This window comes from Vulpes vulpes, chromosome 12 (genome assembly GCF_048418805.1).
Source record: "Vulpes vulpes isolate BD-2025 chromosome 12, VulVul3, whole genome shotgun sequence".
In the NCBI taxonomy this organism is placed as follows: domain Eukaryota; kingdom Metazoa; phylum Chordata; class Mammalia; order Carnivora; family Canidae; genus Vulpes; species Vulpes vulpes.
Genome location: NC_132791.1, coordinates 35,983,171 through 36,000,220, shown reverse-complemented (window position 1 = coordinate 36,000,220; position 17,050 = coordinate 35,983,171). Strand labels below are relative to the sequence as shown.

The 17,050-nt window shown below is 41.3% G+C and overlaps 1 protein-coding gene across 3 annotated transcripts in view; it reads left to right on the top strand.

Moving 5' to 3' along the window:
- The window catches only part of ADAMTSL1 (ADAMTS like 1), an 871,496-nt gene that overhangs the window by 725,623 nt on the left and 128,823 nt on the right, over nt 1-17,050 (top strand). For all 3 annotated transcript variants that reach the window (XM_072728197.1, XM_072728199.1, XM_072728198.1), the window contains one exon: nt 11,839-12,018. In XM_072728197.1, coding sequence (XP_072584298.1) covers nt 11,839-12,018 — 180 coding nt within the window. The remainder of the gene's footprint in view (nt 1-11,838; nt 12,019-17,050) is intronic.

Sequence of the window (17,050 nt, the reverse complement as noted above, 5' to 3'; positions counted from 1 at the left end):
TTTCCTAGAATACTCCTTCTTTAATTAAGCTTCGTTAGATAAAATCAGCTAATGGCAACCCCTTGTTAAAGGAAAGAAAGTCATTGTTTATGCCATATGGTGAAATAAGTCAAGAGTAACTTGGCGGGGGGTGGGGGGGGGCTCCAAGCTAATTGGCTATTGTCTTAGGACCCCACTTAGTAAAAGATACCAGCTGTTCACTGTCCATTTGCCTGATTAGCCCTCTGGTTCCTGGGTAGTCCTTGTTGGGACAAAGGAACCTGCTGTGCACTCATCTGCTTTTTTCTATTTAAAGCTACTAGAGGATAGTTCTGAGGTCTCTCATCCTTCAACACCCACCTAATAGTCTTCCTTCATATGAAAGAAAAACAAATACAGTCTCAAATGCTTCATTCAAAGGAAGGCATCACAACCTGGTGAACATTGGCTTTTGAGAGGAGAAACTCCTCCTCCTTGCTCTTGGAATCCTGGGTTACCACTGACCTCTTTTCTTCCTGGAAAAAATAAAAAGCACAAATGACATGAATTGCCAGATAGAAATGCAACCTCTTCTGTCTTTTGCAAGAGCATTTGCCTGACAAATGACAAGTAGCCAATATTTACACATTCTTCAGGTCTGGAGAGGACTAGCATGCAGTCCAGGTATATATGTTAAAATTTTATTTTAGAAATAAGTAGAAACAAAACAAAAATCTAATTCTAGCTTTGGCTTAGAGGGCCTTCTTTATTTCAGCTACCACTTTACACTGCATCCCTTGGTTTTTATCTCTGATCTTGTGTGAACGACTCATTTATCTTTATCAATTTAGCTTTAGTACCTTGTTGGTTTGTGTTTACTTGAATTTTGAAGCATATAGTTAGTGCATAGGTATCCTGATCTTCTCAGATTTATTAAACACACTCATCATCATCATCATCATCATCATCATCATCATCATCATCATCTCTGGTGTGGGCTATGTATTACTTTATATACACCTCACCAGGGATCATATCCCTCTGGTGTGTTACAGCACCATGACTAAGAACGATTGTTATATATGCCATAAGTCAATCTGAGCCACTGATCATGACAGTATTCTGCTGGAATTTTTTCAGTGACATTCTGTTGCCATATAGTAAAACCAAATTGCTTAGTCAGGCCTTCGTTCCCCTGTACATCTGCTCCTGCCCATCTTCCACCCTGCTCTCTCACCCTGCATGTACAGTCCTGTCTGCCTGTGCTTCTCCCTGCCCACAGGCATTCCCTTCCCCTCTGTCAAATTGGGTGGGAGTCGCACCTCTTCTACCAGGACTCTTCCACTGTCCTCCTACACTGAAGCCACATGGTATCCCTGGTCAGTGCTGCTCAGTGAACAGTCACATACTACCCTACCTAGGCAGGCACTTTCTCATGACTTCTGAATTAAACCATAAGGTCAGTGAGATGGAGACCAAGTCTCAGTGAGACCCCATAACATCAGAGCAGGTATGTAAAGCATAGCACATGGTGCTGGCAAGTTGCATGACAAGTCTGCCAGTCTATTTATTGAGAACCTGCCCCATTTCAAGACCGCCTCATTTTAATAAGAGCAGTACTTACTATGTTTCAAACACAGTTCTAGGTACTTTACATATTTAACTCATTTAATCCTCTATGAGACCATTCCTACTATCCTATGTGACCATCCTACCGCTCTCCCCATTCCACAGATGAGGGTCATAGAGCACTGTGAAGTTCACAGGAATTCCATTGTCAGATAGCAGAGCTCTTTCCCACGTTTTTGTCTTTTAATCTCTACAACAACCCTGCAAAGACACTCAGAGAGGTTGTCCTTGCCCCAGGTCACATAGCCAATAAAAAGCAAAGGGGGCCTATAAGTTTCAAAACCCATTATCTTTTCCACTCTGCGATTCAGCTTCCCTAAGACTTTTTTACCAGTTGCTTGAAAGTATTAAATTGTGAGGAAATCTGACACCAGCCCTAAAGTCAGGAGTTTACATAAAAGTCATTCTTTGTTGCCTTATCCAGGGCAGTTAATCTGTGCATGTTTCCTGTTGCTCCTATAACAAATTACCACACATTTTAGTGGCTTAATACAACAAGAATTTACTATCTTATAGCTTTGGAGGTCAGAAGTCTGAAATCAGTTTTACTTGTCTAAAATCAAGGGGTTGGCAGGCCCAAGTTCCTTCTGGAGGCTCTAGGGGAGAATCTGTTACCTTGCTTCTTCCAGCTTCTAGAGGCTGCTTGCTTCCTTGGCTCATGGCCCCATCTTCCATCATCAAAGCACTTCACTCCAACCCCTGATTCTCTCTGACTCTCATCCTCCTTCTTTCCTCTTAGAAGGAACATTGTGACAACACTGAGCCCACCTGGATAATCTAGGTAATCTCCCCCATCTCTACATGCTTAATAACGTCTGCTAAATTGCTTTTACCGTGTAAGAAAACATATCACAGTTTCCAGAGATTCTGATACAGATATCATTGCTCAGCCTACTACAGTCTGGACATAGATTGTGGACTAAGCATTAGTCTTTATTGGCATAAGATCCTTGAGATTAAAATCTGCCTTCTACTACTACTCTACTCACCACTATCTGTAAGCTTCGTATGCATCAGTCTCTATTAATTTTCATTCTAGAAAATAAATGAAAAGAGAAACAAGAGGAAAAGAGATAGATGCTCAAAGGGTTAACTGAAATGAATTAGGGAGTCCACTCTGAAGCATAATTTATATTTCTCTGTATTATGCATGTTTTATGATCAGAATTGTGTCCACCCAACTGTTCACACATATTGCACACATCTGTGCAGAGAAACAATCACCATGGTCCTTATTTTCTCCTTTGCTTAATACTGAATATGTGGCCATTTCCTTATAATTTTTTTCTAAATCAGGGTTACAATACAAAATGCCTATAGTTTAGCTGTATAGGCTAAACTATAGCCTATTCAGAAAAAAATGAGAATTCATTTTTTTCATTTTTTAGATTTAAACACACACACAGAAAAGAATGATTTTGGTCTGGATTCGAGGGCTGAAGATTGGCAGAAACAATCAATTGAGTCATCAGTTTTGTTACATTCCAGTGACTAAAATATAAATCCTCATAATTTAGAAACCATGCTTATTTAACATGTTGTATCCAAGGAGGAAAAAAAAAAAACTACTAGGATGTTTATCTCATTTTTAGTAGTGTGTTTTGTAAGGAAATGGACACTTGATCCTACCTTTAGAACCAACAATAAATGTAAGCAAAACAGAGATTAGAAGTAAAATTTCACATGTGCAGTGTTTTCATTTTTACTTATTAGCAGAACGCTCTTTGTAATAATTGCCCTGGATTTTAGTGAGTGTGTAGCCGTATGTTTCACAGAGTAACAGGAAAATTAAGCCCAGAAGATACACTATACTTTCAGGGTGAGGAAGCTCAGTTGATATTAGATGAACAAGGTAATTCTAATCCATAAAATGGTCAAGGTAAAAATTTTGTTCTCATTGAATCATTTTGAGTGAGATTCCAGTCCTCATGTTCTTTGTTTCTCTGAGCCCTAATTGACTGGGGCTCAGTGTGACCTCTGTTGTATACCAAGCACTGTCTCGAACTGCCTTTTGATCTTCTCAGTCTCACATATCACAAAATTACCTCAAATTCCAAAGATCTGATACAGAATTCAAAACACAGCTACCCACCACCCTTGCCAGCAGACCCAGTCTTCCTTCCTGGGTCACACCACCTTCTAGCATGTTCTCTAGTCCACGGCAAACCAAACCATTACAAAGAGCCTTTTACTTGGTGTCCCTGCATTATCTTATTTCTCATCCTTTGTGTCCCAACTTGGTATCAGTGGTTCTTTACTACAGGCCCTCTGTTGAACCTTTAAAATATTTATGAATGCTGAGGGCCCCCAAATAGATGGTATGGAGTGTTATTTGGACTCACTGGACCAGGAAACCTTTTCTCCTTGGTACACCAATTAATATCTCACAAGGCTGTACTCTTTAGAACCCATCAGCCTTCATAGCCTGAATCATTTTCTACAAATTGGATCATGTTACCCTCTACTGTAAAATCTTTAATGACACCCTATGGTCTTGAGATTTTGTCCAAATATACCCAAGGCCCTTCACTATGTTCCCCTCACCTGGCTTCTCAGTCTGGTTTCCTGACTGCAGCTTCCCCATGAACTCTGTGCTCCACCTTTTCAGGTCTCCTCAAAGATGCCATGTTCCTTCACACCATGAAGGGTCTGTGCACGCACAATGTGACTCTGCCAGCACTCCTTATCTCCCTGGCCAACCCCTCATGTGTCCCCTCTGTAGAGCCTTCCCCAATTTTCCATGAAGACTTTAGTTATCTCTCCTCTGTATTCCCTCTTTTGTAAAACTGATCACATTCAACAATAATTTTTTCTCCCTCACTGGACTGCAAATACATGAAGCTTAGTGTAACCAGTTTTTGGTTATCCTACACTCCCAGCACCTAATATGGTGCCTGGCACTAGGAAGTACTCAGTAAGTGTTTGATGAAAGAATGAATGAGTGGACGAAGAAAGGAATGTAATGAGTTAGAAACTGCAGGCAGAGTACATTATGTTGAAACTAGGAAGCTGACCTTAGAAAGAACATAAACATTACTTTGTGTTAGGGCTTAATAACATGACTAAAGGGACCACGGAAATGAACTCACCTCTCCGTAAATGGAGCTACATGAAGTCAAAGGTGTCAATATAGGCAGAATTTATTAGTGTGCTGATCATGGGAAAATCTTTAAAAATACAAGACACTTAGGCCACTGTAATTTTATATAGAAACATAACTTTTAGGGCCACCTGAGTGGCTCAGTTGAGTAATCATCCAACTCTTGGTTTTGTTTAGGTCATGATCTCAGAGTCTTGAGATCAAGCCTCAGGTGGGAATCCATACTCAGCACAGAGTCAGCTTGGGATTCTCTCTCCCTCTCTCTTGCCCCTCCCCTCCTCAAAAGAATAAATGAACCATTAAAAAAAAAAGAAACATAACTTATAAGTTCTCCCCTCATTGTATATTTTTTACTTTTTTATAAAACTAATGAACCTATGGCCATAAATTGTGAAACACATATGGCAGCAAAGATAAGCAACATAAGTACTATTTTTTTGTTCTGTACTTTATTTATGGCACATATTTAAAAGTAATACCCCTTACTAGAGATCTACCTCTTCATACCACAATATTATTTTAAATGATTCATAAAAGCAAACATTTTTCATTTAGTTTTATTAAATTTATCTTGCTGTTCTATTTTTAAAATTTTCTTTGCATTCTGCTTCTCACTTCAGAACTATCAGCCTCGTCAGGTAATCCCAACATGTTTACAAAGTTGTCACAGACTTCAGAAACTTTAATAATTTGAAATTTTATCTATGGTTTTTAAATTTTTCTAAGAACACCTTTTCGGCAATGTAAACACACCAAGGAAATTTTTTGAGCCAAGATGGACTAGTGTTTAAGAGCAAATCCCTGACAATATTAACTTAGCTAGATAGTTGTCTACCATATGTAGACGTGGAAGGTCACAGCACCCAACAGAGTACACGCAGCATCTGGCTAAAACCCCCATTGCTGACTTACTTAGAAGCAGCTTCTGGTTAACGATAAAACAGTTCGATAAAAGGTATATGTTCAGCCCATCAGCGGGCTGTTTGTGTCACGTCTTTTAAACATCTGGATTTTTGGATCTTTTGTTCATCTAATCATCAATTCAACAAACGTTTATGAAGTGCATGCTCTTTGCCAGATGCTACACTAGGCACTAGGGAATAGAAGGATGATGTGCATTCCCTTTCCTCAAAAGATGCATAATCCTGTGTGCATGCAGGGAGGCGGGAAGTGGAGGGGGAGGTGCGTGGGGGCGGGGGGGCGGGTGCTGGCAGGCACATAAACAACTAGCCCTTATAGGAGACTCTTAGTACCCTTCCAGGTTAAGGCAGAGTAGGAGGTGACTCATTCTTTGAGCCTTTGAACTGGGCCTTCAAAGGTATCTTAAAAGCTTCTGGATAGGCAAAGAAGCAAAGGGCATTGCTCACAGAATGAACAATGTGGTCACAGGCCTGAGCAGAGAAGGCATCTGTGTGCCCAGGGAAGGGCAAATTGTCCCATGGCAGGCCAGCAAAGAACATGACTGAGCTGAGCTGCCAAGTGTAAGGGCTCTCAAGGGCATTCTCAGGAGTCTGAGCCTTATAACCTCCAGGGTGTTGAGAATTTCCTAAAAGTTTTCTGTGTAGATCAAATTCCCAAACAACAAGCTGATGTTCTTTATATTTTCTCGTAGCTGCTTTGTCACCATATTGTCACAGACTTGCACACAGCACTGATGGGAATCACCTGAGAGTCTGTCCCTTAAATTGCAATGCTATCTGCAAAATGATGACCCAGCTAGGTTATGTTTCATGAGTGGTCACCCTCTATAGCACAATTTTATTACATCTCCACCCTTAAAATAAGACCAATTGTTTTTGCCATAGATTTCCTCAGTGTGAAAGAGAAAAATCACCTGCATTTCTCCTTATTGTCACATTGACCAAAAGGCTCTACCTGAGTGGCTTGGATCAGAGAGCTCTTCTAGTGCACCTATCTGTCTGTTTGGGAAGCATTTATTCAAATTGAATGGAAGCCCATGTGCCTTCTTAGATATTTAGGGAAAGAAGACTTTAGCCATCAAGCATTGAAGAGATCTGTAGTCCTACATATCCAACATCACTAGTGAAGTGCCTAAAATGTCAGTCACCAGATGACAGAAACTTCAAGAGCATGTTCTTTATGCCTCACAGACTCAATAGGACTCATGGGGAATTCGATTGTGAATTATAATCAAAGGAGTAGAAGAAAAGTGTTTTGATGTAATGTTGAGGTTTAGGCGATAATGATATTATGAATCAGCTATTACTTCTCTCAAAGAAAAATACACTGCATTTTCACTACAGTGTAGACACCATACCTAAAGTCTCATTCCTCCAGCATCAGTTATAAAATGTCACTCTACTGTTTAACTTATACACAATTACATTTTTACTAGGAAAAAAAATCATTAATTAAAAAAAAATGGGGGCAGCCTGGGTGGCTCAGCAGTTTAGTGCCTGCCTTGGCCCAGGGCATGATCCTGGAGACCCGGGATGGAGTCCCATGTCGGGCTTCTTGCTTGGAGCCTGCTTCTCCCTCTGCCTGTGTCTCTGCCTCTCTCTCTCTCTCTCTCTCTCTCTCTCTCTCTCTCTCTCTCCCCCTCATGAATAAATAAATAAAATATTTTTTTAAAATAATATATTTTTTTTAATGGAGAGAGTGTGGAAGAAAACTAGAGATGGAGACAACCAATCCTAAGGTCTCTTATTTGAGATGTAACTATCACAGTGGGGCAAGTTTGGGGCTTTGTTTTTTGGTTTTGGGTTTTTTTTTTATTTTTTAAAATTTTATTTAAATTCAATTTGCCCACATAGAGTATAACACCCAGTGCTCATCTCATCACGTGCCCTCCTCAGTGCCCATCACCCAATTACCCCATTCCCCCCACCGACCTCCCCTTCTGCAACCTTTTGTTTGTCTCCCAGAGTTAGGAGTCTCTCATGGTTTCTCTTCTTTTCCATAATTTTTCCCTGAGGGAAAGTTTTGAATGCAATTCTAAAACATTAATATGAGCAACAAGAACCAAAATTCCTTCCTGCATAGAGTTAATAGGATAATGGATGATAATATTCAAAGAGATGAAAGCTATTTAAAAGAGCTATTTAAAAATAATAAACAAAAAGAGGTTAATAGAATAGAGACTGTTTGGCCATTCTAGCGAGGTGGTTGAGGATACAATCTCCATGCAGGTAAGAATGAAATTAAACCTGAATAATTAGAAACACTCAGCCATGTGAAGAGTAAGAGGAGAGTGGGGCTGGGTGGAGAGAAGAACAAGTGCAAAGGTCCTGTGGGAGAAACAAGCTTGGCATGTGGGAGGAACAACACATACACAACACACACAAAACCAGTGTGGCTGAAATATGCAGGGAAAAGGGAGAATTGTATGAGATGAAATTGCAGAGGTGTGTCAGGTTCCTCTTGTTCAGTGCTAGAACCAAGAATCTAGAACCATGCTTGGTACTAAAGAAATTTCTGTCAAATGAATAAATGAAGTTAAAATTTGAGACAGGGTGTCTCAAAAGTTCCTTCAGGGCAGGAACCAGAACATTTAAGGCTTTGGAGGTCAGGGTTAAAAGAGTTTGGATTTTATTCTAATCACAAGGAAAAGCCATGGGAATTATATGATCTGATTTGAAAACATCATTCTCGCTTCTGTGTGGAGAGTAGACTTAAGATATGCTGAATATCTTCCACGGCTCTTGTAGATCCATCTTACCTTCTCCATCTGTGTCTCAGGAGGCTGACCTGTATAGACTCCACTTTCTGGCTTCTAGTTGTGTTGAACCAATGGTATTTTCAGCAGGCTGTCAGAAGGAGAGCAGCTGTCTTCAAGTTGAGTACACCATCCATATCCTGCTAGGACCTAACTGAGAAAATTAGAGACTGGTTAGGAGGCTTTGTGGTAGTCTAAGCAAAGATGATGATATCATAATTTATTATTTGTTGTGGAGGTAAAGCTTATTTATTTTGGAGGGATATCTGAAAGTATTTGCTCACAGATTGAGTATTAGGGAAGAGATGGCAAGAAAAAGGAAACACTCAAGATGTTTCCTACTGAATTCAGACATTTCTGTCCTGAATATGGAGCCATCAAATAAAGGGGGAAGGCTGAGAGGAGAGAAGATTTGGGGCAAGGCCAGAAGGGCAAGATCACAGGTTCCATTTTGGACATATTTAGGTCAAGATGCCTGTTTGCATTTAAGTGGACATATTGAGTAAGCAAAGGGGAGAAGTCAGAGCTTAAGATTTAAATTTTTGACTCACCAGGACAAGCTTTGTTTTTTTTCTAGACAGTACAATTTGAACAAAATTACATTAAGTTCATGGAAGAATTTTAATAATTCATAGAATGGAAAGAATTGTGGAAAACACAGTCCCCAAGTTTGGCAGATTTTAGGAATCAGTAATGCACATGGTTAGTTGTATAATTATAAAAGAGTCCTGAAGAAAGGCTGAACAGTAAAGTTATAACTAATCTGATGATAGAATAACTGGATGGTTGGAAGTGAGGATTCAATAAAAAGACAAGAAGGCTAAACCTAAGAAGTCATGCAAAAGACTATAAAACCAAATTGAAACCTTTAGCTGTCCATATAACAAGAAGGCATATTTTAAGTATATGGAACTCTTAGCCACCAATTTAAATTTCCCCTAACCACCAACTTCAATTCCACAAATATTGATGATTTACACTCGCAGAAGGCACTGTGCTAGGCAGTGTGGGTACAAAACTCATTGCAGAAGTAAAATCTTTGAGACCTTATTGAAGTGCTACTAAATGGGAGCTAAAATTAAGTTTTGCTTCTGCAAAAAATGAAAAGGCCAGGGAGTCATCACAATGAGCCAGAGAAGCCAAAGGCCTGGCCCACTCACAGCTTGAAGCATTAGCTCTGAGGCTGTAGATTTTTCCTCAAATAAGGCTAAACAGCAAGCTAGACCAGTCCTTGGAAGGAACTTTTTGGATCTGTGATGAGTCACAACTGGCTGAAGACCACCTTCTTCAGTCTACATACACACTCAGCTTCATGGCAGAGCCTAGAAGCTGTGTTCAAATGTAGCCTGTTGGCTCCGAAGTCAAAAGGTCTAGGGAGAACACATTTTCAGGGCCACCACAGTGCCCAGATGAACTATTTGAGAATGTTGGTCCCCGACCTGAAACATGGACATGCTCCTGCCCATCAGAGATAGTCACAGAGTGGAGGCTGAGGATTAGAATTGCAAATTTGCATTGCAAAGCACCACCCCTCCAGTGGAGGAGAGACTGAGACCAGGTTCTGGCAGGCTGGTGCTTAGGGGGCCTGGGGCTCTCAGCAGGAGGCAGCAGCAGAATACTCTCCCACTGCAAAGGGAGAGGAGCTCCTATAGCCACAGGAAAGAGAAGCTGTGCTTGGGCTCCCTCTCCAACTGGATGGGCCACCCCAGCTCCAGAGCAGGTGCTCCATAGGAGGTGGGGGAATGTTGCATATAATGGAAGTCTACTGGTTTCTGCCCCTGAGTGGCCTTAATTGAATCACTTCTTTCCAGCTTCAGCTTCTTTATTTGTAAAGTGGGGCTAAAATCTACCTCCCAGAATTTCTGATTTAATGGATCTGAGATGGGATCCATCTAGGCTTCAGTAATTTTAAAAGCTCCCAAGTGATTTTAAAGTGCATTCAGGGTGGGAACACAAAAAGAAAGTGACAGTTGGATCACAGCAGCATTCTGACCACACTCAAGGACACTACATCACCATCCTAACCTTGACCATGAGCACAAATCCCTCTTGCAGTCCAAGTAAGCCCACTGAGCACAGACACCTCTGAGAGACCACTGCTAGAGCAGGAGCTACTCCTTCAGCAAAAACTTTCAGGTTTGTATACCCAGCACTAACCTCCCAGTGAACCCAAGGGCAGCAGGTGGAAAAAAGAGGACCATTCTGGAAGAAAGCAGAGCACACTCTAGAATGTTGACAGTAAAGTATCCCCAGCACAGAGTAGTCATCAATTGCTGATCTAAAAATGACTAAAGTTTAGATCCGACTAAAAATAACAGAAAACCCAATGACTTAAATAAGAGAGAAAAGTATTTCTCACTTGTATAAGCCCAGATTATCCAGGGTCCATGTGGTAGCTTCACAGTCGGGAAGATAGGCTACTTCCATTTGTTTGCCTATCACTCTCCAAGACGGGAGGTTAAATTTTAGACTTCATGTTCATATTCCAGCCAGCAAGGAGGAGAAAGGGACAGGGTGGGGGTGGGGTGTCACACACTCATTTTGTGGTCATTTCCCTGAAACGGCACACCACCTTCCATGTATATCCCACTGGCCAGCTCTTAGGCACAAGGCCAGGTGCACCTTCAGAGCAGATTGACAAATATAGTCTGTATGCTGGAAAGTCATGTGCCCAACTAGAAATTGGGGGTTCCTTTGCTACTGCAAGGGAGGGGACTACTGGGACAACAGCCAACAGTCTATGCCTGAAATCGCCTCCCTTGCTCCTCATGCAACTGGATTATAACTATTCAGTTACATGTAAATAGTGTGTTTGACTGGAATCCCACTGAAAACCACTGAAATAAGACTATTTTCCTGCATCCCAAATTCCAGGGACTCTAGTTCCCACTGCCCTGAGAAATCACCAGTCCTACAAGAAAAGTGTTCCAGGGGAGTTCTTCAGGAAACCAGGCCTTACCTCTAATGTGCTTCCTCCAGTAGTGAGGCAGAATGGATGTTTACACGTGGAGAGAAAGTCTTGCCTTCTGTGCAGATTAATTCCTGCAGATTTACACTGATGGCAGGCGCTCTCTCCTATTCCTTCTGGAGGCTGAACAGATTACTTTCACTGGGTCGTAAATATGTTTAACACCCTATTATACTAACCTTTTAAACCAGTTGTCTTGGGTGGCTGCAAATATAGTTTAGGAACAACTTTCTATGATTTAAAGGCCCTTGAAATTCCTGGATGCTCTAGTTAAATACTTGAAATTAAGATTGGAGGGTATAGATCTTGTGACAAACTTCATTTCAAAGAAAGGAAGCAAAATCCTTTGGGTTGATTCTTAGTTTTCTTCTTCTTCTTTTGTTGTTCCCCCCCCCCCCCCCCCCACACACACACACACACTCTTTTCTCACCCAAGGCTAAGATAAGAACTGGCAGACAAACATACCACTGTCCTACGTTTAGATGGACTTTTTATTCCTTCCCCAGTGTTCCAGGACCTGTGGAGGGGGCATCCAGAAGCGTGAGGTTCTTTGCAAACAGCGCATGGCTGATGGCAGCTTCCTGGAGCTTCCTGAGACCTTCTGTTCAGCCTCTAAATTGGCCTCCCAGCAAGCCTGCAAGAAAGATGACTGTCCCAGCGAGTGGCTTCTCTCTGACTGGACAGAGGTACGTATGTATGCTCCTTGGAAGGAGATCATAAAAGAAGCATAAGGAAGAAGAGGAGGTACCCCAAATTTACACAAACAGAAGATGAGAACAGAACAAAATAATCCTCCTAGCATTTCAGAACTGTATTTTTGTAACCATTTATCCCATAATGTACAACCAGCTTTTAACTAGGCTGCGGGGACCTGAAGTAAGCAGCCAGCCATTACTCAACAATCAGAAGCATGGAATTGTAAACAGGTTCCTCATGGAACAAAACCTAGCTTTGTCTGGCCCAGAATTCCTGTCAGAAGACTGTGTTGTTCTACCTTTATCCCCACACCCACCTTTCCGACCTCCCGGCACCTCCTCCTCCCAGATGTTTCTAGTCTCTACTCAGGATGGGCAAAGCCTCTCTCATTATTCCCTTCCAAGTTACTGGACAATAAGGAACATGATTTATTAAGAAAAGAAGGCCAGGGAAATCCTGCCTCTTTACTGTCAGTTTCCTGGCTCCAGGACATTAACAACTTCCCAGCAAGAGAACTTGATTTCCCCTGCTGCTTGCATTTGGGGGGATGATTACATCAGCATCCACCATTCCTGACTTACCTCATAAGTTAGGATATACCCCCAACTCACTTACTTTTCTAAATAATTCCTACTCTAACACTAGCCTAAATTAAGTCATTTACACCTAGCTTTGACTTGTTCTCAGCCCCTATACCACTACTGTGAATTGTGTACAACTCCCCCAGCTTCATAGGCATGTGTGTCTTCCATAAAGAAGTCCCCCTAAAAGTATTGCCTCATATGCAGATTTAGCCAAGAACAGAATCGCCAGGCCTGAAGTGAAAATCTTGGTGTAAAAAGCAGATTCAAGACCCTGTCCTTTCTTGCATTTAACCACTTGCACTGGGCTTGCTGATCCCATTGCCTTCTTGGTATCGTGTGCATATGTGTATGTTCTATGTATTCTATGTATTCAACAGGATGGGGCTTCTGGGGGTTGAAACACTTCACAAGGACGCTTGCTTCCACAGAGGGAAAAGCTGCCTCTGAAGATTAAGAGGCCACCTCTTTCAACCTGGGTTCTTAGAATTCTTGCACTTTATCTAGAGCTTTATAGATATAAAGTTCACTCAGGTGGTGTTTACTAAGGGCATCGCAAGAATGAGGTAACCTACTTCACCACAGGTTTTATATTTGGCAATAAAATTGCCTTCTGGTGCCTCACCCCAAATGTCCCAGAAGAGAAATAGGTATGATTATTTTTTTTAATTTTAAGAACAATTGTCTTTCAGTAGGATAAAGGATTAAAAGCATGTAAAATAAGTGTGTGTGTGTGTGTGTGTGCACATGTGCATGAACATGTAAGTGCCAGTTTTTCCATGGAATGTTGATTTGAGGTGTGGTGTTATGTAAGAAAAATCATAACAGAACTAACCATGTAGGAGAGTGCACTGAAGTAAGTGGCTCTAGATGAAGACTTCCTTCCAGGGGCACATTGTAAAAGGTGTCCTTCTACGAATTCTGTCGGTGATAGTTGTCCTGAGTGGAATGCTGAGGAAGGGACTTGTGCGTATTATCATGGACCTGCCATGTTCCTGGAGTTTGTGGCCTCTAAGCACATGGGACACAGAGAATTCAGAAAAGAATTCTTTCAGGCTTGCAGATTTGAGGCAGGGCCCCTTGTTTTTAGGCACTAAGGAAAGGTGACTGCTCAAGTGAGGTGCTCTGAGTCCCTTTAAGTATCACAGACCTTTGGAACCCTGCCGTGTGTGCTCAGGAGTTGGACTCATAGAGGCACTTGGGTGGCTCAGTTGGTTAAGCATCTGACTCTTGATTTCAGCCCAGGTCATGATTTCAGGGTCGTGAGATTGAGCCCCATGTGGAGCTCTGCACCCCATGTGAAGTCTGCTTAAAATTGTCTCTCTCCCTCTCCCTCTGCCTTTCAAGTGTGCACTCTCTCTCTCAAAAAAAAAAAAAAAAGAGAGAGAGAGAGACTTAAAGGCAAATTTAGGTTCTCATCCCGACTCTCCTACTTACTGGCTCTCTAACCTTGGGCTAGTTATTTAACCTGTCTGAGCCTCACTTTGTGTATCTGAATATTGGAGATAATAATGTCCACTCATATGGTTTTTGAGAGGATTTAGATAAATGATGCATATAAAGCTTTGTGCTTAGTAAAAGTTAACCCTATTAATGTTATGGTCCTCTTCCATCCCTGCTCATTGTCAGGAGGAGAGGAAATAAAAGGAAGCACTTACCTGGACTGGCTAGACCCGGGGTCATGGCCTAGGCTTCCCACAGGCTCTTCCAGTCTTCCTAGGAAGAGAAAGTCACACTTTGGGAAGTAGGACTAGTTAGCCCTTATGCGTGGAATGTTCTTAGGTTCTGGGTTATCTGGGCTGATGTGTAGAAATTCCAAACATTGGGGAGGGGCTGGGAATGGAGGGTAGGAATCACCAGTTCACTGGGATTCAACTCAAGCTGGTGCCATACAAATGTGCTCCCGGGGGTGTTCACAGAGGCTCATATTGGCCCTGTCATCCAACAGCCCTTGCCTTGGCCCTGGTGCTCTGATTGAGATGAAACACGCATTCCACATCCCCTGCCCCCAAGACTCCCCTTGGAGAAAGGAAGACCTGGATGATCTATGGGTGTTTTTCATCCTCAAGTATCTGGGCTCAATCTTATAGTTACTGCACAGAATCCCTCAGAGACAGAATTAAGCCAAAATTTTAGACACTTCAAATAAAATTACTTTCAGATTCTATTCTGAGAATAAGACCCCTTAAAAGGTTTTACTTCTTTTCTTTAAAAGAATTCCTTGCATCTCTGGAAAGAGATGGCTATCATATATTTTTAAATCATATTTTTATGAAAGTAATTTCCCCCAAAAAATATAAAAGAAATTAAGGTCAGAGTAGTCAATTTTAGAGCTAGAAGGAACATAGAAGATTCTATAGCCTGGTGGTTCTTTTAAAAATTAAAGCCACAGAGGCCTCTTTTCAATTGAAATGTTACTATAAAGCCAAGAATCTAAAACAGAAAAAAATCAGAGCTGTTTTGGTTGAAGTATGGTCAAGGGCCCCAGATCTCCATAGGTTGGATCTCCAGATCACCCGAAAGCCTCTGAATCACTTCCTCAACATAGAAGAGAGTTTGAAAATCCCTCCTCGTGCTTAGTTTTCTTTTAGAGATCTGGAAACTGAGCCTCAATAAAGAACTAGACTTGACCAAAATCATAAACCAATCTTCAGAGATATAGTCTATTTTTCTGCTTGGCAGGACTAAACTGACCATGCTTTTAAATTTTCCAGGCTCTTTGCCTCCATCCCACCTGATCCCAGGATTTGGGGCTATCATTTACAATAAAATAAGAGATGGGTAGAATCTGGAATCCACCATCATCAGGAAACAAAAGCAATGGGTTTCCTACCTCCATTTTTTTGCATCTAAAATGTCTTTCAGGGTGGCGTATATCACAGCACATTGCATGGAGTAGTTCATTTCAGCGGGTTAACATATAACACTTGAAAATATAAAATAATATTTTGGGGCTTAGTGTCATTTTTCAAGTTAACGTGGCACACTGCCATGACCCTAGTTCAGGTCTTTATCATCTCGAGCCTGGACTACTGTGGCAGCTCCTTAACTGACATCCCTGCCTGCCATACATCTCTTACTCCCTTCCCTCCCGGACACTGTTGCCAGATTAACCTTCTCAAAACACCTCTTTCATCATTTCACTCCTCCCTCCAATGGCTCCTCACTGCCTTGTGGACCAATTCCAAACCTTCTGTCTGAAAATTAAAAATCTCCAACGTCTGGCCCCAAACTACCTCTTGAGCTCCTGACACTCTCGACTTGTTCCCTCTGTTCAGTCAGACTGGTTTAGCTCTTCCTCGAAGCCTGCCTTGGATTCTTGCACTGAACTCTTCAACTGTCGCTCTGGATATTCCCCTGCCTCCCGTGCTTTTCCCTGGTTTCTACATGCATTTGTACTTTACTCACCTTCAGAACCTCAGCTGGGAAATCACTTGTGCACCATCAACATTCAACCATTGCTAGCATTAATTTTGTAATACTTCACTTCTCTTGTAGTTTTATATTTCTACTAAATTCTTATATTACTATCTAATTCTTTGAACAGCTTTATTTTTTTAAGATTTTATTTTTTAAAAAAGATTTTATTTATTTGAGAGAGAGCAAGAGTGATTGGGTACACAAGAGAAAGAGAGAGCACGTGAGAGAGAGAGCATGAGGAGGAGCAGAGGGGCAGAGGGAGAGGAAGAAGCACACTCTCCGCGAAGCAGGGAGCCCGATGTGGAACTTGATCTCAGGACTCTGGGATCATGACCTGAGCCAAAGGCAGACACAACCAACTGAGCCACCCAGGCACCCTGAACAGCTTTATTGAGGTATAATTTACATACTATAAAATTCAACTTCACATTGTTTTCAAGGTTTATCTGTTTACTACATACCCAAAAGAACAACAGTCCTTTTATGGTAGAATAATATTCCACTATATAAATATACCATATTTTTGTTTATCCATTTACCAGTTGGTGGACATTTGAGTTGTTTCCACATTTTTCTCTGTTGAACATTCTCATTCAAGTCTTTGTGTGAATGGATGTTTTCACTTCTTTTGGGTAGACACCTACAAGTGAAATTGCTGGGTCATACTGTAAATTTATGGTCATCTTTGTAAGAAACTATCAAGCTGTTGTCAAGAAGGCTGCACTATTTTACATTTCCACCAACAAGATAAGAAGGTTCTGATTTTACACATCTACATTTACAATAACATTTGTTTCTGTCTGTTTTTATTATGGCCATTCCAGGGGATATGAAGTGGTATCTCATTGTGGTTTTGATTTCTATCTCCCTAATATGATATTTCATTTCAAAAACACATTTAGATTCCCCCATACACACTCATTTGATGACAGCCCCTTGAGGTACAAACCACCTTGCACTTTTTTTCCCAGAGTTTCTAGCACCCCAGCTCAGACAAAGAGATGTATGACAGTTATCTGAT